The sequence below is a fragment of the Aotus nancymaae genome, unplaced genomic scaffold (genome assembly GCF_030222135.1).
Source record: "Aotus nancymaae isolate 86718 unplaced genomic scaffold, 86718_ANA_hifiasm-v0.15.2.pri h1tg000058l, whole genome shotgun sequence".
Classification (NCBI taxonomy): domain Eukaryota; kingdom Metazoa; phylum Chordata; class Mammalia; order Primates; family Aotidae; genus Aotus; species Aotus nancymaae.
The window spans coordinates 34,944,578-34,969,899 of NW_026988472.1; the positions used below are offsets into that span (position 1 = coordinate 34,944,578).

The window sequence follows — 25,322 nt, forward strand, 5'->3', positions numbered from 1 at the left end:
TTTTGGCTTTTTATCCAATTAAAATATATGTAAGTTTAATACCAGCATTTGATGCTAGCTGGCTGTTTTGCCCATTAGTTGATGTGAATTTTTTATTGTGTTAAAGTTCTTTGCTTTTTGATATATTTTTGGAAAGGCTGATATTGGTTGTTCCTTTATATGTATAGTGCTTCTTTCAGAAGCTCTTGTAAAGCAGGCCTGGTGGTGGTGAAATCTCTAAGTACTTGTTTGTTCGCAAAAGATTTAATTTTTCCTTCGCACATAAAGCTTAGTTTGGCTGGATAGGAAATTCTGGGTTGAAAGTTCTTTTCTTTAAGGATGTTAAATATTGGTCCCCACTCTTTTCTGGCTTGTAGGGTTTCTGCTGAGAGATCTGCTGTAAGTCTGATAGGTTTCCCTTTATGGGTAACCTGACCTTTCTCTCTGGCTGCCCTTAGTATTTTCTCCTTCATTTCAACCCTAATAAATCTGGCGATTATGTGCCTTGGGGTTGGTCTTCTTGAAGAATATCTTTGTGGTGTTCTCTGTATTACCTGGAGTTGAATATTACCCTGCCTTGCCAGGTTGGGAAAATTTTCCCGAATGATATCCTGAAGAGTATTTTCCAACTTGGATTCATTCTCTTCATCACATTCAGGTACACCTATCAAACGTAAATTAGGTCTTTTCACATAGTCCCATATTTCCTGGAGACTTTGCTCATTCCTTTTCATCCTTTTTTCTGCATTCTTGTCTTCTCGTTTCATTTCACTGAGCTGGTCCTCGACTTCTGATATCCTTCCTTCCGCTTGATCAATTCGACTGTTTAAACTTGTGCATGCTTCGCAAAGTTCTCGTGTTGTGTTTTTCAGCTCCATCAATTCACTTATATTCTTCTCTAAATTGTCCATTCTCATTAACATTTCGTTAAACCTTTTTTCAAGGTTCTTAGTTTCTTTGCATTGGGTTAGAATAAGTTCTTTTAATTCACAGAAGTTTCTTATCACCCACGTTTGGAAACCTGCTTCTGTTATTGGAATACCGGTGTAATCTATTGAGCCTTGTTCCGTTACTGATGAGGAATTGCAATCCCCTGTAGAGGGAGAGGCATTCTGATTTTGAGTATTCTCTACCTTTTTACGCTGGTTTCTTCCCTTCATTATATATTTGTCCGTCTGTCGTCTTTATAATTACCAACTTTCTAACTGGGTCTCTGACGTCCAACTTGTTGATTCCCTGCGCCGAAATCTGAGCAATCCACTGAGCCGGCCAAAAGAGCGGTGTTAAGATTGATGGTGCTTTTCTGCCCGGGAATCTCCGGACTCTGCACCAAGAACTGGCGTGCTAAGGCACCAGCAAAACCGCCACGCCGGCCACAAGAGTCGCCCTGGCGACCCGTGGAGCTCCTCCACTGGGAATCTCGTGGTCCGTGAGCAACTAATATTCGTCTGAAAGTGTGGCGTCCTCTCGTTCTTTGCGCTTTCACTGGGAGGTACGTGCCCGAGCTGCTAATCATCAGCCATCTTGGATCTCTCTCCTGAAAATTTTTAAATTAGGAATGATGGCACAGTTCTTAATGGTATTATTTCCCATGGGGCTATATTACTCTGAAATATCCCAAACAAGTCTGGCATTTTACTGCTCTGCCACATGCCTTTTCTCTCTTAGGAAATGATTCTAAATGTTTGTGCTGAGTCTTCTACCAATAAAGCAGTCTTTCAGTCTGTCATCGTTGGTTACTTCAGAGGAATTTATCTGCTTCAGTTAAAATGAACTTTCTGTCAGAACTGTGAAGCAAAGATAGGTGTGTCCAGAAATATTGTCATCTTAGTACGGTCTAGGGCTTTTTTTTTAAGTTACAAGAATATATGACACACATATACAGTTTAAAATCCAACAGTATAATGACCATGTATGTACCAACTAATCATCTGCCTTTAAAAATAGGAAATTACCTATGCCTTTCAAGTCTTCCATGGGTCCCCTCACCCCCATGTCTCCCCAGAGGGAACCACTGTTTGGAATTTTATTTCATTCCCTTGTTTTTCTTTAAACTTTTCTTCCAATTTAACAATATATGTATATATTCTGAAATACTATAGTTGAGCCTGTCTGTTTTTGCCTTTATAAATTAATATACCAAATTTAAATCTAAATATATATATAATATATATATGTTTATCTAGATGAGTCTTACTACATATTATTTTGCAACCTGTTTTGTTGCCTTAACATTTTGTTTATGGGTTATGTATGGCAGTAGTGCATTCATTTTCACTGCTCTATTTTCTTTTTCTTTTTTTTTTTTTTTCAGACAGAGACTCACTCTGTTGCCCAAGCTAGGGTTCAGTGGTGCAATCATAACTCACTGCAACTTCCGCCTGCTGGGTTCAAGTGATTCTCCTGCCTCAGCCTCCCAAGTAGCTGGAACTATAGGCATGCACCCCTATGCCTGGCTAATTTTTGTATTTTTAGTAGGATGGGGTTTCACCGTGTTGGGCAGGCTGGTCTCAAACTCCTGATCTCAGGTGATCTGCCCTCCTCAGCCTCCCAAAGTGTTGGGATTTCAGACATGAGCCACCGTGCATGTTTTCTTTATGGGAAAATACCCATCTTGGTGGCTAGTTGGGTGGTTTTCAGTACATTACTATTACAACACAGCATGGCTTCATAATTTGTCAAGAGTTTTTCTAGGCCAGGGTTCCTGATTCATAGGGTCTGCATACCTTCAGTTTTACTAGATGATGCCAACTGATTGTTTCCATTTTTGCCAGTCTAGTGACTTTAAAAGAACTTTTCATTGTGGAGTATATGTGTATGTGGCTTTACTTTATTTCCCAATTTTCATTTTGAGAAAATTTCAAAACTACAGATCAGGTGCAGGACTGGTACAATGAATATACACTTCACTTAGATTCACTAATTAACATTTGCTATATTTGTATAATCTATCTTTTCACATATGCATGGTGTTCATGGGCACATGTATATTTTATTTTTCTGAACCATCTGAGAATTAATTGTAGATATCATTGCATTTTTCATCTGTATCTAATTCAGCATGTATTTCTAAAGAACACGGACTTTCACTTATATAATCACAGTACCATTATTGTACTCAGGAAAGTTCACATTTCATTATTTACACAAATGTTATATATAGCCCATGTTCATATTTCCCTAGTTGCCCCAATAATGTGCTTGACTTAAACAGTTTTTAATTTTTTATAGCTAAGTGAATTATTACAAGGCATACACCCTCATAAACCATCATTTAGGGCAAAAAAATAGAAGTTTGCCAGTGTTCTCTCAAAGCCCCACCATGTAGCCCATCCCAGTCACAGTGCTCTTTACCTCCTGGAATAACTACTGGTCTAACTTTTATTATAATAACTTTCTTTTATTTTTTTAATGGCTTTCTCACCTAAGTATTTGTCCCTGTCACTTTAGTCTTGCCCATTAGTTTGAATACATATGCTTTTTTTCTTTGGCTTTTTAAGTCTCTCTTAATCTACAGGCTCCCTTTCCATCTTTTGGAGTTGTCTTCCTTGCAGTTTATCTGTTAAAACAATCAGGCACATTTCACCCATAGAGTTTCTAACAGTTTGGGTTTTGCTGATTACACATTTATGCTGCAGTTTAATGTGTTCTCTGTATTCCCTGCATTTTGGCAGCTAGATCCACAGGCTACTTGATCCATGTCCTGTTTAATCCTTTTGGCAAGGCTCTAGATCCACATAGGCACATAAGTCTGGTTTTGTTTTTTGTTGTTGTTGTTTTGATTTTAGCAGCTGTGGATGCTCAATGCCTAGACTCTTTTGAGTCTTGGGGATTAAAAAATGATACTGGCCAGGCGCGGTAGCTCACGCCTATAATCATAGCACTTTAGGAAGCCGAGGAGGGTGGATCACTTGAGGTCAGGAGTTTGAGACCAGCCTGGCCAACATGGTGAAACCCCATCTCTACTAAAAATACAAAAAAATTAGCCACGCATGGTGGCACGTGCCTGTAGTCCCAGCTACTTAGGAGACTGAGGCAGGAGAATTGCTTGAAGCTGCAAGGCAGAGGTTGCAGTGAGCCAAGATTGTGCCACTACACTCCAACCTGGGTGACAGAACAAGACTCTGTCTCAAAAAAAAGAAAATAATATTCTACTTTTATTGTTTCATTTTCTAATATTAGCTGAAATATTTTAATAAGGAACCTTTTCCCTTATCTACTGGTTACTCAGTTATAGTTTATATAGGAAAAAGAAGATAATTACATGATTTTTTTCCTCTTATCCAGTTTCAAAATAATTCATTCCCTTTCCTCAGAAGATCACCTATTAGTTTTTCTTTAAAAATATCATTATGGGCTGGGCACAATGGCTCACACCTGTAATGCCAGCACTTTGGGAGACCGAGGCAGGAGAATCACTTGAGTCCAGGAGTTTGAGGCTGCAGCAAGTTATGATCGTACCACTCCATTGCAGCCTGGGTGACAGAGCGAGACCCTGTTCCTTAAAATAATAAATGAATTAATTAAAAATAATTATGGATTTATAGATTTAAACATATTTGATGGTTTTGAATGCTTTGTAATTCTTGTTGTTATTAAAGTTCAAACCGTCCCATTTTGCTAGTGGAAGTTGGCTCTGAGTCCTGTTGTCATGACCCAGTAGTTTGCATAGTTACCTCACTATCTAGCATGTCAAGATGTTCCCAGAATTTCTCATCGTGGTTTTCATTTACATTGCCCTGATTGCTAATAAAGTTGAGCATCTTGTCACAGGTTTATTGGTTTCTTTTTCTTGAAATGCCTGTTCATGTCTTTTGGCCACTTTTTATATGGGTCATTTGTCCCTTAGTGATTTATTAGAGTTCTTTATTTTTTTCTGAGATACTAATATTTTTTTGGCCAGATGTTTGTAGATGCCTTTTCTCAGTTTGGGGCTTGTCTTTTCAGTTTTGGCGTCTTGATGATCAGAAGTTCTTCATGGAGTTGATTTATTGACCTTTTCCACTGTAATTTCACTCTTTGACTCTAGGAGCTTAATGAAAGCATGAAATATTTAATGACTGCCCATTGCTAATCTGAAACGCTTTCAGAATAGTTCCAACTCAAGGTCAGAGTATCAGAGATGAAGGCCAGTTGTGGGTATCAGGAGGTCAGTTGTGAGTGTCAGTCCTCAGGGTCACAGATGGCTCTTTTAGAGTTGTCTTTTTTTTTTTGAGACAGAATCTTGCTCTGTAGCCCAGGCTGGAGTGTAGTGGTGCAGTGGTGTGATCTCATTCACTACAACCTTCATCTCCTGGGTTCGAGCAATTCTCCTGTCTCAGCTCTCTAGTAGCTGAGATTACAGGCATGCACCACCATGCCCGGCTAATTTTTGTATTTTTAGTAGGGATGGGGTTTTATCATTTTGACCAGGCTGGTCCTGAACTCCCGGCCTCAAGTAATCCACCCTCCTCAGCCTCCCAAAGTGCTGGGATTACAGGCATGAGCCACCATGCCTGACTAGAGTTGTCTTATAATTAGCCAAACACAGCAGTATGTCTCAGTAAATACGTTTTAGTTTTTCACTAGCTTTTTTTTTTAATGCAACAAATTACTATCACAGAATTGTAGAATGACTCTTAAAGGCCAACACTAATTATTCAAATGGCAGGAAATTCAGAAAGAATCACAAACCTCTTACCAACATGAAAACAGCAGAAGTTCTAAAGCTGAGCTGTTAATAGTTTTATTCAGGCTCGTGCTGGCTCAGCAGGAAAATGAAAGGGAAGCATCAGCCACCACCCTGAGTAAACATGCCCTGCTTTTTCTTCCTCCATTAGAAATTCCTCGGCTCTCTAAACACGGCAAAATTTGGCTGAAAGTAAGTCATGTAGTTTTAAAATGTGAATCTTTGAAGCTAGTCACAGAAGGGCAAATAGTACATGATTCTACTTATATGAGGTATCTAAAATAGTCAAACTCATAGAGGCAGAGAATAGAATGGCGATTGCCAGAGGTTGGGGGAGGGAGAAATAGGGAGTTGGCAATCAACAAAGTTTCAGTCACGCACAGAGAATAAGTTCTAGATATCCCCTGCACAACATTGCACCTATAGATATCAGTACTGTATTGTACGCTGAAAAATCTGCCAAGAGGACAGATCTCACATTAGGTATTCTTACCACTATATTTTTTTTAAATGACAGCTTGATGGGTTTTCCATAAAGTTATGAATTTGTGTTCTTTAATTTTTTTCTGTCTAAAATTCTAAGAAATACAGGTATTAGGAAATGATTTTTTCTTTCTTTTTAAAAACACCATTATTTAGCAAAACAAAAAGTTAGAAGTCCTGAAAAATAATGATCATCTCCTCCTTTGAAAGGAATGCACTCTTGGTATCAGTGGTCAGGATACAGTGTTGCCCAGTGGAGTAAGAGGTGGGGAGCACTAGACTCCTACCCCACCTCTGCCTCTTACTAGCCCTGAAACCTTGGGAAGTCACTCCAGCACCATGGGAACTGGACATAGTACCTCCTGGAGCTGTTTTGAGGATTCAGTAAGGTTATCTATGTGAGGAACATATGAAATGGATGGACTCCAGCCACATGATAGTCATCAACCACCACTCATGTGATACTGTACATTTTCGCTTCTGCCTGAGAAGATAATGTCCACTGATAGAAAATGGAACCATACCCTGTAGTCAGGAGTCCTTATGTCATTGTTTTAGTTTTCCATTGCTACCAGAATAAATGACTGCAAATGTACAGGCTGAAAGTAATGCAAATGATTATCATAGTTTTGTAGGTCAGAAGTCCAGTTCTAAATCAAGGTGTCAGCAGGGTTGCATTCCTTTTTAGAGGCCCTAGGGGAGAATTTCTTTCCAGCTCATTTAGATTGTTGACAGAACTCAGTTCCTTGAGGTTGTAGGACCAAGGTCTGTTTTGCTGGCTGTCAGTTGAGGGCTGTTCCCAGCTTCCTTCCTCTATTGTCAAAGCCTGCAGCAAGTCCTTTTCAGGTCCCCTCTCTGACCCCTTCTTCTTCCTCCCTCTTAGACTACAGACACTCATATGCTTGAATCAAGCCCACCCAGATAATCCAAGATCATCTCCCTATTTTAAGGGCAACTGATTAGTAAGCTTAATTCCAGTGCAACCTTAACTTCCCTTTGCCATGTAAGGTGAGAGTCATGGGTTCCAGAAATAGAAGACATCTTTGAGGGACCATTACTCTGCCTACCACATCCAGTGAACTAGAATTTAGTTGGGAATTTTTTTTTTTTGAAACGGAGTCTCGCTCTGGAGCAGCTGGACAGAGTCAGGCAAAGTGCAGTGGCACAATTTTGGCTTCCTTCGACCTCTGCCTCCCGGGTTCAAGCAATTCTTTTGCCTCAGCCTCCCGAGTAGCTGGGACTACAAGCACACGCCATCATGCCCAGCTAATTTTTGTATTTTTAGTAGAGATGGAGTGTCACTATATTGGCCAGGCTAGTCTCAAACTCCTGACCTCGTGATCTGCCCACCTCAGCCTCCCAAAGTGCTGGGATTACAGGTGTGAGCCACCTTGCCCAGCCTTGTTGAGATCTTTAATAGGTCATTTATCCTTACCTTTTTTTTTCATCCAAAAACTAAAGTGACCTACCATATAGGATAGGTAATATTTATTGAGCACTTACTTGCTGTGAGCTTGGCCCTTGGCACTAAGCTCTTTACTCAGGAAGAGTCCTTGAGGTGGATTCTATTATCCCCATTTGTAAGCAAGGAAACTGCATTTTGGAGAAGTTAAATAATTGTTGAAAATAATTCAACTGGTGAGGGAGGCAAACATTTCAGTAGGCTGCTGTGCCTCAGAGGTTTGGCTGGCCATCAGCCTTCACATGGCCGGCATACTAATTAGAAATCAGTGTCTTGATTTTCTTTAAAAGTTTCAGTTTTGCTAGCAGAAATTGTTGTTTATGGCCAGGCACGGTGGCTCATGCTTGTAATCCCAGCACTTTGAGAGGCTGAGGCAGGTGAATTACCTGAGGTCAGGAGCTTGAGACCAGCCTGGCCAACATGGCGAAAAAAGATACAAAAATTAGCCAGGCATGGTAGCAGGTGCCTGGAATCCCAGCTACTTGGGAGGCTGAAGCAGGAGAATTGTTTGAACCTGGGAGGCAGAGGTTACAGTGAGCCAAGATTGCGTCACTGCATTCTAGCCTGGGTAACAGGGAAACTCTGTCTCAAAAAAACAAAACAAAACAAAACAAAACAAAACAAGAAATTGTGTTCATGGATGTGGTAAGAAAATAAAAACTGAAGTCAGATATGTATTAAAATGATTGAGTTACAAAATATTCTAGATAAAACTGTTTCTCTGAAAATGCAAAAAAAAACTTGATTTCTGGCTTGTGCTAAATCACAAACTGTTTTTTTTGAAGTCAAAGTGTTGTTTTGTCTGAAATCATGGAGTTATCTGCCAAGAGAGATCTGATTTGTAACAGGGTGGGCGGATGGGCTCAATATTTTTATTTTATTTATTTATTTTTTTATTATTTTTTGTTTTTTTTGTAGTACATCCAGATTCTCTGAAATATTTTTTTAGTGAGATATTGGACTATGATGTTTTGTTAAACTATAAGTGATATGTAACCAAACAAGAAAATTTTCCTAGCAACAAAGTTGTTTTCCTGAATCAGAAGAATGCTTTTGTGTGCTCATTTTCTTACTGTCCAAAAGATTAAAAAGCTTGTGAATTTAGCATTTTGTTTTTTCAGACCTAACATATATTTAGGTAGAGAACCACCTTGGTTTTTTTTTGTTGTTGCTTTTGTTTGTTTTTTGTTTTGTTTTGTTTTGTTTTTCTTTTTTGGAGATGGAATTTTACTCTTGTTGTCCAGACTGGCATGCAATGGTGCAATCTCAGCTCACCGAAACCTCTGCCTCTTGCGTTCAAGTGATTCTCCTGGGGTTACAGGAATGTGCCACCACACCTGGCTAATTTTGTATTTTGAGTAGAGACAGGGTTTATCCATGTATATCAGGCTGTCTGCCTTGGCCTCCCAAAGTGCTGGGATTACAGATGTGAGCCACCGTGCCCTGCCGAGAACTACCTTGTTTTTATGCCAGACCCAATTGTTGGACATGATTATTTCACTTGCCCTCATAAGCCTCTTTTTCTCTCTTCTTGTTCTTCATTAATCTGGTGAGGGACCCAGACATTTCAGTAGACTGCTATACCTCAAAGTTATGGCTGGCAATCAGCTTTCACATGGCAGTCATACTAATTAGAAATTAATGTTTTGATTTTTTTTCAAGTTTTAATTTTGCTAACAGAAATTGTTATTCGTGTTCATGGATGTGTTAAGAAAATAAAAACCCAAACTTTTGAATTCTGGACGACTTGAGATCTGAGAGAAAAAAAACCCAAACTTTTTTACATTCATCAGATCTCTAAGTTCTGCCCCATTTCCATTTATTTGTTTGTTTTGAGACAGGGTCTCACTCTGTTGCCCAAGCTGGAGTGCAGTAGTGCAGTCATGGCTGACTGCAGCCTCAACCTCCCTGGCTTAAGTGATCCTCCCACCTCAGCCTCCTGAGTAGCTGAGACCACAGGTGTGTGTCATCACATCTGGCTAATTTTTATATTTTTTATAGAGACAGGATTTCAGCATGTTGCCCAGGCTGATCTTGAACTCCTGGATTCAAGTGATCTACCTGCCTCGGCCTCCCAAAGTGCTAGAATTACAGGTGTGAGCCACAGCCCCTGGCCTTCCATTTGATTATTCAACAAATATCTGAATACTATGTGCTAGGAGGCCCTAGGGATAGTGTGCGCTCATGAAGCTTACAGATTAATGAAAGATTCAAAGAAGAAATAATTATGCAATCAGGAAGTGCATGAGTGCGATGAAAGGGAATAGAAAGTTCTGCTAAATTGAAGGACAGGGTACAAAGAAAGCTTTGATGTAAAGGATGAATAACATTTAGCCAGGCAAAAATTGGGATTGACTGGTCTCGGTCAAGGGGTATATTTGGCAAAGTTCTTGTCCCAATAGGGAGTTTGGCAAGTTCAAGCAACAGCAAAAAGGCCTCTAGGGTGTAGGTGGTTGTGTGTTCACATCTGTATATGTGTGTTCGCTTGTGTGCATGCATGTGTGGGGGCAGGGTGGGGAGTGGCTCTGGAGGAAGAGAAGGACACAGATTCTGAGTCCTGTAGCAGTCTTGTTCAGAGCATCAAGTAGACATGAGAATTGTTGATCATTGATCCACCAAGTAATCCATATGGCCTTGTTTCCCAGAACTCAATTGTCAAGTGGATGTGGTGACCATATAATTTATCATCAAAACCAGGGTACTCTTTTTTTTAACTTTTTTTTTTCTGTGTTGCTCAAGCTGGTCTTGAACTCCTGGGCTGAATGGATCCTGCCACCTCGGCCTCCCAAAGTGCTGGGATTACAGGCGTGAGCCACCATGCCCGGCAAACCAGGATACTCTTGAGAGTGAAAGGGAACACTATTGATTATGCTGGGACAACGGGTATAAAATAGTGCTTATAGACCAGTTCTCAGCCACTCCAGGGAGCCCCAAAGTTGCCTAGAAACCGTGCTCTGAAATGACAGGGTTTGTCATGTGCTCCTGCTTTCTTACTTTCACTCTCCTTCACCCGTGAATAACTCTAAAAAAAGGGGCCACCAGGAGAAACTGCTCCAAGTCTACACCACAGAATCATAGCCCCATGGCCCACCCTGCTGCAGCCTCCTGTTTTTCAGACTGCCATCTGATCTCTGACTATTAATGTGTTTTCAGAATTAAAGTCTAAAAAACATATAGAAAAGAAAGTAAGGCCTTAAAAGTTTAGCACATGAACTTTTCCCACTAGAAACTTTACTTACACTGCTTCTTAAGGATGACATGAGCTAATTATGTGTTCTGGGATAATGGCTAGGCAGAATGGGTGTGGTCTGATTCTAACTTCTTTCAGAGTAAACATGTTTTGTGGATTGGCCCCTATGGTGGATAATGGTGAATAATGCATGGGGCAAATACCTACAGGAAGCCTTCCCATAGGTATAAAACCTTCAACAGTGACAGCGCCATGAAATAGTATCTTCCTCTTTTAGGAAGATTTATGTCAGGAAATAAAAGAGGAAGATTTATTGATTTTTTTTTAAATAGAACCAACTGTTTGGCTGAATCTACATAATGAGAATTAATGGAGCTTTATTTCCTGCTCTCTCTGCCCAAGTCACTCTACAACAGGGCCCTCAGAGACCTAGTAACTTCTTCAACTTACTGAGAGGTGGATCACTTTGCAGTATAATTAATGGTCGGCAAGGCAACTGTGAGAATATGGGATCTCTGTCCTCCTCCTTGCCTTTCTTCAGCAAGCCCCAAAGTCCTCAATAAAATGGTTTGACCCTATCCCCTGTAATAATTTTTAATGTTCATGTTCAGCTAAATACTCAGGACACTGAGGAGTTTCACTGTTTCTTTTCAAACTGCATTAAAGCTCTTTCTTTTGTTTCAAAAGCCAGGAAATGTGAAGAATTCACCTGGAACTAAGTAGAAAACTCCCATGTTCTGCCCATCTTAATCAGGTAAAGAATAAGAAATCTCTGATTATTTTCAGCATTGTAGGGCCAGCTGAAATGACTTGTCTTTCATTTAATTAATTATAACAGTTCAAACGATATGAAAATATAAGCGTCATATTTTCTTCCATCTTCAATTTCTGGGCTTAAATGCTGTGCCTTATTTGTGTTTGTTCCACTGATGGAACAAAATAAATACCTGGGTATTTTAGACAAGCTAGAACCAGGCAGTTGGTATTTGTCTATAGATCTATTTCAAACAATTGAAAAGTATCATTATTCCTTAGGTTTATTATTTTCAAACAATACTTTATTATAGTAAGTACACTTGTATTTATCTAATAATAGACACTGAAATGTATGACTGTTACAGAGAGGCTCAAAACACTAGTTATATTGCTTGTGTTTAAATGAAAAATTATATAATAGCACTTGTGATTCCCTGGTAATTAGAAGACTATAATTGAATTTAGAAACAACCTAGATATTCAATTACAGGAAAATGGTTTAATTATGGTATATCCATAAAGAGGAATATTATTATTCTGTCTCTGCAATATTTAATTGCATGGGAACATATGCACAATTATTGTTAAATAAAAAAAAGGGAGTGTGATATGTTTATAGAGGGGATGAAGCCAGGCGATATACCAGAAAGTGTGTATCTTTCAGTAGTATGATGATTTTTATGTTTTTTCTTTATAATTTTCTGTATTTTAAAATTTTTCTGCAATGAATGTGCATTTTATAATCAGAAATTTTTTTGAAAATTCGTGTTACATTTATTGTAAATCATGGCCCCTACTTGAAATTTATGAAAACCCTGAGTTTGAAGGGTTTTTTTTCCTCAAGCTTTCTTTATATTTTTGGAGACCCAAAGAGTCACATAAACTGAGAATTTGAGAGAGATTATCTGGCCCAACCCCCAGCCTTAAGCAGAGTCCCCTGGAGCCCTGTATGTTCCTCCTTTTACACCAGCACCGATGGGAAACTCACCCCATGGGGCAGCCATCTTGGGACAGTTCTGATTTTTCGGAAGCTGTTTCTTCTGCTAAGCAAAAATATGTCTTCTTAGTGGTCACGGAGAACAAATCCAGTTCCTCTTTCACATCATAGCCGTTTATACAGTAACCCAAAATCAGTAGTTCTCAGATATAAACTATTACCCAGGGAGCTTGTTAAAAGGCAAAAGCCACCTCAGAATAAGCATCTCTGGTGAATGGGGCCAGATATGCCATTAGAAGGATGACTAGAGCCAGGCTCGGTGGTACACGCCTGTAATCACAGCACTTTGGGAAGCCAAGGCAGACAGATCACAGGGTCAGGAGTTCGAGACCAGCCTGGCCAAATAGTGAAACCCTGTCTCTACTAAAAATACAAAAATTAGCCGGGCGTGGTGGCAGGTGCCTGTGATCTCAGCTACTCAGGGGGCTGAGGCAGGAGAATTGCTTGAACCCAGGAGGCGGAGGTTGCAGTGAGCCGAGACTACACCATTGCACTCCAGCCCAGACGACAGTGCAAGACTCTGTCCCAAAAAACAAAAAAAGGATGACTAGAGGGTGAGCAGCCACAGAGTGACACATGTCTTCTAGAGACTTGACTTTTAATATGGTTATATTTCTCTCTCTCTTTTTTTAAATCCCTGTCAGCCAGAATGGTTATATTTCTCTACAGGGATAATGAAAAAGACATAGAATAAAGAGAAATTAGGTAAATATCCATTTCAGTTTTCAAAGATACTCTGTACCAGAGTTCAGCTTGCTGTAATACACAACCTTGATTTCATTCTTTTTTTTTTTTAGATCTTTATTGAAGGAGGTGTAGCTTTTTATTTTTTATTGCATTTTAGGTTTTGGGGTACATGTGAAAAACATGCAAGATTGTTGCATAGGTGCACATGTGGCAATGTGATTTGCTGCCTTCCTCCCCTTCACCTATATGTGGCGTTTCTCCCCATGCTATCTCTCCCCAACTCCCCACCCCCCGCTGTCCCCCCCACTCCCCCCCAACAGACCCCAGTGTATAGTGCTCCCCTCCCTGTGTCCATGTGTTCCCATTGTTCAACACCCGTCTATGAGTGAGAACATGCGGTGTTTGATTTTGTGTTCTTGTGTCAGTTTGCTAAGAATGATGGTTTCCAGGTTCGTCCATGTCCCTACAAAGGATGCGAACTCATCGTTTTTGATGGCTGCATAATATTCCATGGTGTATATGTGCCACATTTTCCCTGTCCAGTCTATCATCGATGGGCATTTGGGTTGGTTCCAGGTCTTTGCTATTATAAACTGTGCTGCAATGAACGTTCGTGTGCATGTGTCCTTATAGTAGAACGATTTATAATCCTTTGGATATATACCCAGTAATGGGATTGCTGGGTCAAATGGAATTTCTATTTCTAGGTCCTTGAGGAATCGCCACACTGTCTTCCACAATGGTTGAACTAATTTACACTCCCACCAACAGTGTAAAAGTGTTCCTATTTCTCCACATCCTCTCCAGCTGGAGAGGTGTAGCTTTTAATTATAAAAGTGATTTGTGTTGGTTATAAAAAATGTTTTTAGCTAAATATTTTAAAAGCTTGTCTTATCCCTTATTTTATTTTTTTTTTTTTGAGACAGAGTTTTGCTCTTGTTGTCCAGGCTGGAGTGCAGTGGCGCAATCTCACTCACTGTAACTTCTGCCTCCCGAATTCAAGTGTTTCTCCTGCCTCAGTCCCCCAAGTAGCTAGGATTACAGGCATGTGCCACCATGCCCTGCTAATTTCATATTTTTAGTAGAGATGGGGTTTTACCATGTTGGTCAGGCTGGTCTTGAACTCCTGATCTTAGGTGATCCACCTGCCTCAGCCTTCCAAAGTGCTGGGATTGCTGACATGAGGCACCACACCTGGCCCCTTTATTCTTTTTTCCAGAGGTAATCTTTGTTAATAGTTTAGTATATCATTCCAGACTTTTATAGATAGAAAGATAGAGAGAGAGAGAGAGAGAGAGAGAAAGAGAGAGAGAGAGTGCAATAGACAGATAGACAGACAGACTGGGTGCAGTGACTCACACCTGTAATCCTAGCACTTAGGGATGCTGAGATAGGTGGATTACATGGGACCAGCCTGGGCAATATAGCAAAACCCTATGTCTACAAAAAATAAAAAAAAATTAGCCAATCATGGTAGCAAACATCTGTAGTCCCAGCTACTCCAGAGGCTGAAGTGGGAGGATCACCTGAGCCTGGGAGGCGGAGGTTGCAGTGAGCTGTGATCACACCACTGCCCTACAGCCTGGGCAACAGAGTAACACCCTGTCTCAAAAACATATACACACACACACACACACACACACACACACACACATACATATATATTGTATTTAAAATTTATTTATAAATTAAATAGATTTATATATTTATAATATATTCATGCATACATACATGTTTTTGTTTTTTTTTTGACAAAATGGGATCATATTCCTCATATTGTTCTGCAAGTTCACAGAAAACTTTCTTTTTACTGTTATTTATTTGAGGGTATGTGATCTCGCTGTGTTACCCAGACTGGACTCCAAGTCCTGGGTTCAAGTGATCCTCCCACCTCACCCTCCTGAGTAGCTGCATAAAAAACTTTCTCAAGGCATATAATTGTAATTTTATTATCACACATAAAGAAATTAAGGCCCAGGTGGGGCGCATTGGCTCACACCTGTGGTCCCAGCACTTTTGTAGGCCAAGGCAGGTGGGTCAGGAGTTCGAGACCAGCCTGGCCAATATGGTGAAACCCCGTCTCTACTAAAAATACAAAAATTAGCCAGGCATGGTTGCGCGTGCCTGTAGTCCAGCTACTTGGGAGGCTAAGGCAGGAGAATCACTTGAACCAGGGAGGCGGAGGTTGCAGTGAGTGAAGGTTGCACTGAGCTGAGATTGTGCCACTGCACTCCAGCCTGGGCGACAGAGCGAGACTCTGTCTCAACAACAACAACAGCAACAACAAAAATTGAGGTCGCTCATGCCTGTAGTTCAAACTACTCAGGAGGCTAAGGCAGGAGAATTAGTTGAGCTCAGGAGTTTGAGACCAGCCTGGGCAAACATGGTGACACCCTATCTCTCCAAAAAAATGTTTGTTGGCCTGGCACGTTGGCTCACACCTGTAATCCCAGCACTTTGGGAGACTGAGGTGGGCGGATCACGAGGTCAGGAGTTCGAGACCAGCCTGATCAATATGGTGAAACCCCATCTCTACTGAAAATACAAATATTAGCCGGGCATAGTGGCAGCGCCTGTAATCCCAGCTACTCAGTAGGCTGAGGCAGGATAATCGCTTGAACCTGGGAGGTGGAGGTTGCAGTGAGCCGAGATTGCACTATTGCACTCCATCCTGGGTGACAGAGTGAGACTCTGTCTCAAAAAAAAAAAAATTTGCTGGGCATGGTGGCATGTACCTGTAGTCCTGGTTACTCAGGAGTCTGAAGCAGGAGGATTACTTGAGCCTTAGGAGGTCAGAGCTGCAGTGAGCCATGATTGTGCCACTATAGTCCAGCCTGGGTGACAGAGTGAGACCCTGTCTCAAAAAAAAAAAAAAAAGAGCTGGGCACGGTGGCTTATGCCTGTAATCCCAGCACTGGGAGGCCGAGGCAGGTGGATCACCTGAGGTCCGGAGTTTGAGATCAACCTGGCCAATGTGGTGAATCCTTGTCTCTACTAAAAATAGAAAAATTAGCGGGGTGTGGTGGCGGGTGCCTGTAATCCCAGCTATTTGGGAGGCTGAGGCAGGAGAATTGCTTGAACCAGGAGGCAGAGGTTGCAGTGAGCTGAGATCACACCACTGCACTCCCAGCCTGGGCGACAGAGAGAGACTTTGTCTCCAAAAGAAAGAATTCGTCTCCAAAAGAAAGAAAGAAAGAGAGAGAGAGAGAGGGAAAAAAAAGAAAGAAATTAGCACTAATTCCTTAACATCATCTAATATCCAGTCATTGTGCATAATACCCTGGTTGTTTCATTAATAACCTTTTATAGTTGGTTCCTTTGAACCAGGATCCAAACAAGATATGCCTGTTGTGTTTGATAGGTCTCTTAAGTCTCTTTGAACTGTAATAGTTTCCACACCCTCATTGTCCCTTGCCATTTATTGAAAAACCTGGTGGATTTGTCCTTTAGAATTTCCTATGTTCTACAGGGATTGAGCTGGGAGGAAGAATAAAAGAATTTCTCATGTTCTGGCTGTGACCGAATGTATCCATTTAGTATTATTCTGTTTATCCCTTGGTTCCTTTCTTCCCTGTATTTCCCATAAACTTATAGTTGGATTTGAAGGCTTAATCAAACTTAGGTTCAATGTTTTTTTGCTGAGAATGCCATAGACAGTATTATGTTTAGCTATGTTGAATGAATGAATGAACTTGTTTTATGTACTATATTGTGTAAATATTTCCCTGTTAGTACTTAATAGATCTACCTATTCCTTCTCTAGTTGCTTAATGATTTCCTAGTATGGACTACAATCCTTATCAACATAGATTGTTTCCAGATTTTAGTTTTTAACAATGCAGTAAATCTATCAAATTCCTAGGGAAGACAAAAACAGAATAATAAACTGAGATAGGAAAAATAAGCTAGTAGTTTACATTTTTAAGAATGTTTGGGCCGGGCGCAGTGGCTCACACCTGTAATCCCAGCACTTTGGAAGGCCGAGGTGGGTGGATCACGAGGTCAGGAGATTGAGACTATCCTGTCCAACATAGTGAAACCCTGTCTCTACTAAAATACAAAAAATTTGCTGGGTGTAGTAGCATGCACCTGCAGTCCCAGCTACTCAGGAGGCTGAGGCAGGTGAATCGCTTGAACCCGAGAGGTGGAGGTTGTAATGAGCCGAGATAGTGTCACCACACTCCAGCCTGGCGACAGAAAAAGACTCATTGCAAAAAAAAAAAAAAAGGAATTTTTGGTTGTCTATTAAAAGATCAAGTGAGTAGTCACTGGCCTCTAAGATATTTAGAAATCTCTAATTGCTAAGTACATTCATTACAAATTATGAAAAAAAACCAGGTGCGATGGGTCACGCCTGTAATCCCACCACTTTGGGAGGCTAAGGTGGGCGGATCACTTGAGGTCAGGAGTTCGAGACCAGCCTGGCCAACAGGGTGAAATGCTTTCTGTATCAAAAATATAAAAAATTAGCCGGCTGTGGTGGTGTGTGCCTATATTCCCAGCTACTCAGGAGGCTGAGGCAGGATAATTGCTTGAACCCAGAGGTGGAGATTGCATTGAGCCGAGATCACGCCACTGCATTCCAGCCTGGGCAACAGAGTGAGACTCTGTCTCAAAAAACAAAAACAAAAACAAAACAGGGCTTGGCACGGTGGCTCATGCCTGTAATCCCAGCACTTTGGGAGGCTGAGGCGGGTGGATCATGAGGTCAAGAGATTGAGACTCTCCTGACCAACATGGTGAAACCCCGTCTCCACTAAAAATACAAAAATTAGCCAGGTATAGTGGTGCGAGACTGTAGTCCCAGCTACTCGGGATGCTGAGGCAGGGGAATTGCTTGAACCCAGGAGGCGAAGATTGCAGTGAGCCAAGATCACGCCACTGCACTCCAGCCTGGCAACAGAGCAAGACTCCGTCTTAAAACAACAACAACAACAACAACAAATTATGAAGAAAGCAATCTGGAGAAGACTCGTTTGTCTTTGGCATATCTTTGAATATATGTGTATTTTATTCCAGAAAAGTATGATGAGGGTGATGTGAGGAAAATTATACATCAAGCTGAGGGTGATGTAATCATGCTGTCCAGCAGATACATGGAAATGTAGTTGTTTAATCTTCAGATGTGATGTGTACTGTGCCATTTAGGCATTTATTTTTTTATTAATCCATTCATCTGGTTAATCACGCTCAGATACATAGCTAGTTGAGAATCCGAATGTAGTATATGTAGTATTGATGGAGCACAAAATTTCTTTCTTTTTTTTTTTTTGAGATGGAATTTTGCTCTGTCACCAGGCTGGAGTGCAGTGGCATGATCTTGGCTTACTGCAACCTCTGCCTCCTGGGTTCAAGTGATTCTCCTGCCTCAGCCTCCCGAGTAGCTGGTACTACAGGCACCCGCCACCACACCGGGATAATTTTTTGTGTTTAGTAGAGACGAGGTTTCACTATGTTGGCCAAGCTGGTCTCGAACTCCTGACCACAGGTGATCCACCTACCTCAGCCTCCAAAAATGCTGGGATTATAGGCATGAGCCACTGCGCCCGGGCTTCTTTCTGATTCTTAGTTTAACTCTCTGTGAAATGGGAATAATTAGAGTTTTCTCTGGCTCATGCTTCTTATGGTCATATAATGGTGATGTAAATATTTTCTATGGCTTCTGTATTTATTTATTTTGAGACGGAGTTTTGCTCTCGTTGCCTAGGCTGAAGTGCAATAGTGTGATCTCTGCTCACTGAAAACCTCTGCCTCCTGGGTTCAAGCGATTCTCCTGCCCCCTGGGTTCAAGCGATTCTCCTGCCCCAGCCTCCTGAGTAGCTGGAATTACAGGCACCCGCCACCAGGCCCAGCTAATTTTTTTGTATTTTTAGTAGAAATGGGGTTTCACCATGTTGGCCAGGCTGGTCTCAGCCTTCTGACCTCAGGTGATACAACCGACTTGGCCTCCCAAAGTGCTGGGATTACAGGCATGACCCACTTCATCAGGGCTGGTTTCTCTACTTAAATATGAAGGATTTTTATAATGCAAAATTTTATAGTCATTTTTATTTTTTCTGGCACAGTTTACTTATGTTTTTCTTTTTTTTTTTTTTTAGTTATAGGTAAACATTGGAAACTCCATAGAATAAATCAGTATTTCTACAGAAAAATGGCAGAGAAGTCAGTATTGAATGTATTAAATTGGCTTTCTTCAGGAAAAACTAGACCAGACTTCTGTTATCTTGGGTGATACCATCCTACAAGCAAACTAATCTGAAACCCTTTCACCTAGAGATAATGTACAAGCCTTAGAACTCCTCGTTCTCATGTTGCTATTTATGTACATAATTAAAACCCAAGTTAAAAAAAAGTTGTCCGATATCATTGAGTGACGGTCTAAGTGTATCTGGTGCCTGTGTGTATCGTATGTATGATGTGTGTGTATGCATGGTTTGTGTGTGTGGTGCATGGTTGTGTAGTGGTATGCATGATGTATGTGTGTTAAAGACAGCAGGTAACTCTTCTTAGGGAACTATCAGCTCGCAGACTGCAGAGTCTGGGCCCCACAACACAGAGTAGAGAAGAGTAGCTCTGGAGTCGGAGAGATGCTTCAGTAACCAGCACAAGGAACAAAACTTGTAAGTAATACAGTTTGCCTGACAATGATTAGAAGACATATAAAACAGTAACAGTGACCCCTTGTTGTGGCTGTCACCTCCTAGTCTGTACAGAACTTGCAATTCTTGAATGCCAGTGGGAGTTTCAGAATGAAGAAGTCTATGTCCTCTGCCAGTGGATGGCTGGGGATGTGGTGTGTTTTGGGTTCTCTGTATGTATGGCTTGTATTTTCCTCCTCTGTGACCCCTGAATGCACAGCTCATTGAACTCTGGATTCCCACTGCAGGAGCCTCTCTTGGCTTAGCCAGCCAGGAAGGATGGCAGGGGAACTAAATGTGAAAGAGAATTTAGAATTTCCAAATTTCAATTAGATTTGGGAACTCATCTTCCTTGTATATTTGTATCATCAATTTAATTCCTAATTGTTGACCTTCCAAAACTGATAGCAGTTGGTTAGATAGCAATACACAGATTGACATACACATGTTCATGTCATATATATTTAAGAGAGCCAAAATGGCAGGAACAGTGCCAGCATTGTTACTGGATTAATGAGCTGAAGCAAATTTATCCCTAGAATGATCTTCATAGTCACCCAGACGTCTTTTATTTCCTTTTATGCCAAAGTACTTTTGTGCTACTGTGTCAATCACCCAAATATATGAAAGCCATGCTTTTATCTCCTTATAAAAATGCTATTATTTCAGACTTTGTTCATTTGGCTTGGCCTCCGATGTCATCTCTGGAAAGTAGCAATTCCATGAGTTTCTTCCTTGTGATTACCTGATCTAGCGAAGATTAAGAAGAAATGGCCTACACGTCAGCATGCTCAGGTCATTAATCAATAGATATTTGAGTGCCTCCTATCTGTAAGATATTACCTCCCATTTTCAGTTCTTTACTCAGTATTGAAACATTGCTTTAAAACATTTTAGGCCAGGCGCGGTAGCTCACACCTATAATCCTAGCACTTTGGGAGGCCAAGGCAAGTGAATCACTTAAGGCCGGGAGTTTGAGACCAGCCTGGCCAACATGGTGAAACCCTGTCTCTACTAAAAATACAAAAATTAGCCAGGCATGGTGGTGCATGCCTGTAGTTCCAGCTATTCGGGTGGCTGTGGCACAAAAATTTCTTGAACCCAGGAGGCAGAGTTTGCAGTGAGCCAAGATCGATCCACTGCACTCCAGCCTAGGCGACAGGGTGAGACTTTGCTTCAATAAAAAGAGAAAGAAGGCTGGGGGCAGTGACTCATGGCTGTAACTTTGGGAGGCCGAGGCAGATGGATCACTTGAAGTCAGGAGTTCAAGACCAGCCTGGCCAACATAGTGAAACCCCATCTCTACTAAAAATACAAAAATTTACTGGGTATGATAGCGGGCACCTGTAATTCCAGCTACTCAGGAGGCTGAGGCAGGAGAATAGCTTGAACCCAGGAGGAGGAGGTTGCAATGGGCCAAGATCGAACCATTGCACTCCAGCCCGGGTGACAGAGCAAGACCCTGTCTCAAAAAAGAAAATTCAAAATATAGGCAAAATTCCTGTGCTCACATATACAGATGGGAAAATGTGACTTGCTCAAGGTTAAATAGCAAATCAATAACAGGTAAAATTAGGCCATGTAGTGAATATTGTTGATTTTTATTAGTCTAAAGATATAATTGAGAATCCTTGCATTCAGAAAAAATAATAGATAGGGGTTATAGTTTCCTCATATTATCTCTTTCTGGTTTTTTTTTTTTTTTTTTTTTTTTGCCCAGGCTGGTGTGCAGTGGCATGCATGGTCACAGCTGCTGCAGCCTCAACTTTCCAGGCTCAAGCAATTCTGCTGCCTCAGTCTGTTACATAGCTGAGACTGCAGGCATACACCACCTCACCCAGCTAATTTTTTATTTTTTGTAGAGACGAGGTTTTGGTATGTTGTCCAGGCTGGTCTCAAACTCCCCAGTTCAAGTAATCCACCCACCTTGGCCTCCCAAAGTGCCGGGATTATAGACGTGAGCCACTGCACCCATCTACCTTGTCTTTTATTTATTTTTTTTTTTGAGACAAAGTTTCACTCTGTAGCCCAGGCTGGAGTGCAGGGCGCAATCTGGGCTCACTGCAACCTCCGCCTCCCGGGTTCAAGCAGTTCTTCTGCATCAGCCTCCCAAGTAGCTAGGATTACAGGTACCTGCTGCCATGCCCGGCTAACTTTTGTATTTTTTAGTAGAGACGGGGTTTCACCATGTTGGCCAGACTGGTGTTGAATTCCTGCCTCAGCCTCTCAAAGTGCTGGGATTACAGGTGTGAGCCACTGCATCCAGCCTCCACCTAGTCTTATCTTAATGAATGTACTTTGCACTCATCATTTTGGAAAGTCTTTTTTTCTTTGAGACAAAGTCTCACTCTCTTGCCCAGGCTGGAGTGCAGTGGTGTGATCACAGCTCACTGCAGCCTTGACCTCCCTGGGTTCACGTGATCGTCCCACCTTAGCTTCCTGCATAGCTGGGACCACAGGCACATGCTGGCATGCCCTGTTAGTTTTTGTATTTTTTGTAGAGATAAGATTTGCCATGTTGCCCAGGCTGGTCTTGAACTCCTGAGCTCAGATGATCCACCTGCCTCGGCCTCCCAAAGTGCTGGGATTACAGGCGTGAGTCACCTCGCCCGGCCCAAGTTTTCATTTTTCAATTCAATGTACCAACCCAGTCTAATGCAGAAACCACTGTCAGGGGACTGGTAGTACATTTGTGGGACTAAACTCTTATTATGGCTTAGTTTTCATTTAAAGTAAGTATTTGAAATCATGGTTTCATTCAGCAGTGGCTGAAACTTGCTTCAGGTTTTGGTTTTCATCCTATAAACCTTCTCCTGTCTGATGTTTTGTTTCCCTTCTGATATGTTCAACTTTCAAGTCAGTACAGGTTGAGTGTCCTTATCCAAAATGCTTAGGACCAGAAATATTTTGGATTTTGGAATTTTTTTAGAATTTGGAATATTTGCATATACGTATTGAGATATCTTGGGGATGGGACCCAAGTCTAAAAACATGAAATTCATTTGTATCGTTTGCACCTTATACATATAGGTGGGAGGTAGTTTTATAAAATATTTTTAATACTTTTGTGCATTAAAGTTTTGAGTATATATATTTTTGTTTTGTTTTGTTTTTGAGACAGTCTCACTCTGTCACCCAGGCTGGAGTGCAGTAACACGCCCTCATCTCACTGCAACCTCCGCCTCCTGGGTTCAAGCAATTCTCGGTGTCTCAGCCTCTTGAATAGCTGGGATTAAAGGCATGTTGTGCCACCACACCCAGCTAATTTTTTGTATTTTAGTAGAGACGAAGTTTCAGCGTATTCACCAAGCTGGTCTCGAACTCCTGGCTTAAAGTGATCCCCTGCCTTGGCCACCAAAAGTGCTGGGATTACAGGCGTGAGCCACTGTGCCTGGCAAGTTTTGACTATATTTTGACTAACCTGTCACATGAGGTAAGATACAGAATTTTCCACTTGTGGCATCATGTCTGTGTTCAAACAATTTTGGATTTCAGAGTATTTTGGATTTCAGATTTTAATATTAGGGATGCTCAACATGTAATTAACCAGCACATAATAACTAAGGTTATACAGCTAGGTCAAACTCCACCTTGACCAAAGTTCAGGCTTATCTATGTTTATGAAATGATAGCCAAGGAAATGTCTGGGTGGAAGAAAAGTTTGTTTTTATAAGCAACTGTGTTTCACATTTCATTCACTTAGCAGTATAGAAGAAGTCGTCTGTATTTCATGTGTAGGGGCCTTTATCTTAACTGACTTGAGTTTTGCTCTTGTTGCCCAGGCTGGAGTGCAATGGCATGATTTCAGCTCACCACAACCTCCACCTCCCAGGTTCAAGCCATTCTCCTGCCTCAGCCTCCCGAGTAGCTAGGATTATGGCACTTGCCACTATGCCTGGCTAATTTTTGTATTTTTTTAATAGAGACAAGTTTTCACCATGTTGATCAGGCTGGTCTCAAACTCCTGACCTCATGATCTGCCTGCCTGAGCCTCCCAAAGTGCTGGTATTACAGGCGTGAGCCACTGCGCCTGGCTGGAAGTAACTGTTTTCTCTGCCCACCCGCAACCTGTGAAATAGTCTTAAGATTCAGTATCCCTATAGTCAGTCTATAAATTCTCTCCTCTCAGGTACGCCTGGTGAGACTCGCCCTTCAATGCTGACTTGTTGATCGGTGTAGAGAACAGATAGAAGAACAAGGGAAAGGCAAAGAAGGAGAAAAATACAGGATTGAAAGACTGCTCTCCACAATGAAAAGTCATAGTGAGTCCTTCAAATGCTTAGATGACATAGTACTGAGATTTTGTTAGGAGGAACCCCAAATTTGTGTATGGACAGAGGATAATTTTAAATGCTTTGTTTACTACAGAAAACGCATCAGCTTTTTAATATCAGCTGTTTAACTTATCTCCCATATCCCTTCTAAATTATGAGAGAATGGCCTCCAGGTAATGGTGTGTGTAAATTCATACATTACTCACTCCTGAAACCCCAGGAAGAAAGGGATTTTTATGTAGCATTAGCACGTAAGCAAAGGATGGCGGAGGAGTCTGAGACCAGCCTGGGCAACATAGCGGGAGTACTACATCACTAACAGAAAGAAAGAAAAATAGGATGGAGAGAGGGAGACAATGGGAATTGTTTTTTCGCGACATACTCAGTGGAATTGTTTGAAACTCTGTACCCATATAACATTGACACAAATAAAAATAATTAAAATATTTAGAAGTAAATCCTACAAAAGGCAAGGAGGTTAGTACTAAGTATTTGGCCAGGTGTAGTGGCTCATGCCTGTAATCCTAGTACTTTGGGAGGCCTAGGCGGGCGGATCACTTGCAGTCAGGAGTTCAACATGGTGAAACCCCATCTCTCTTTAAAATACAAAAATTAGCTGGGTGTGGTGATGGGTGCCTGTAATACCAGCTATTCAGGAGGCTGAGGCAGGAGAATTGCTTGAACCCCAGAGGTGGAAGTTGTGGTGAGCCAAGATCACGCCACTGCACTCCAGCCTAGGCCACAGAGTGAGACTCCGTCTCAAAAAAAAAAAAGTTGTGTATACTTTGTAAACTTTGACTCTGTGTGTCCACTGGGGCCCTACCTATAGTGAAGGCATATGATAGATTTCTCCCCATTTAAAGAAAATTTAGAAGGTTATGAGTGTCTTTGTGTCTGTGGCACTTTGTCAAAGCTCTGATTCAGCCAGATGCAGTGGCTCATGCCTGTAATTCTAGCACTTTGGGAGGCCAAGATGGGAAGATCGCTTGAGCCCAGCAGTTTGAGACCAGCCTGGGCAACATAATGAGACCCCATCTCTATAAAAAACTAAAAATTAGCCGGGAATGGCAACATGTGCCTGTAGTAGCAGCTACTCAGGAGGATCACTTGAGCCCACGAGATGGAGTCTGTAGTGAGCCAGGATTGTGCCACTGTACTCCAGCCTGGGCAACAGTGAGACCCTGTCAC

General features: G+C 41.4%; 1 protein-coding gene across 4 annotated transcripts in view; it reads left to right on the forward strand.

Annotated features, from left to right (window-relative positions):
* Positions 1 to 19,583, forward strand: part of APOO (apolipoprotein O) — a 74,750-nt gene extending 55,167 nt beyond the window's left edge. For 3 of the 4 annotated variants that reach the window (XM_064364444.1, XM_064364446.1, XM_064364445.1), the window contains one exon: positions 9,594 to 9,707. In XM_064364444.1, the coding sequence (XP_064220514.1) occupies positions 9,594 to 9,692 (99 nt within the window). In that variant the 3' untranslated portion in view covers positions 9,693 to 9,707. Of the gene's footprint in view, positions 1 to 9,593; positions 9,708 to 11,469; positions 11,537 to 19,320 lie in introns of those variants that run through there. The other variant, XM_021670470.2, reaches the window with a different exon arrangement.
* Positions 19,584 to 25,322: the final 5,739 nt, after the last annotated feature.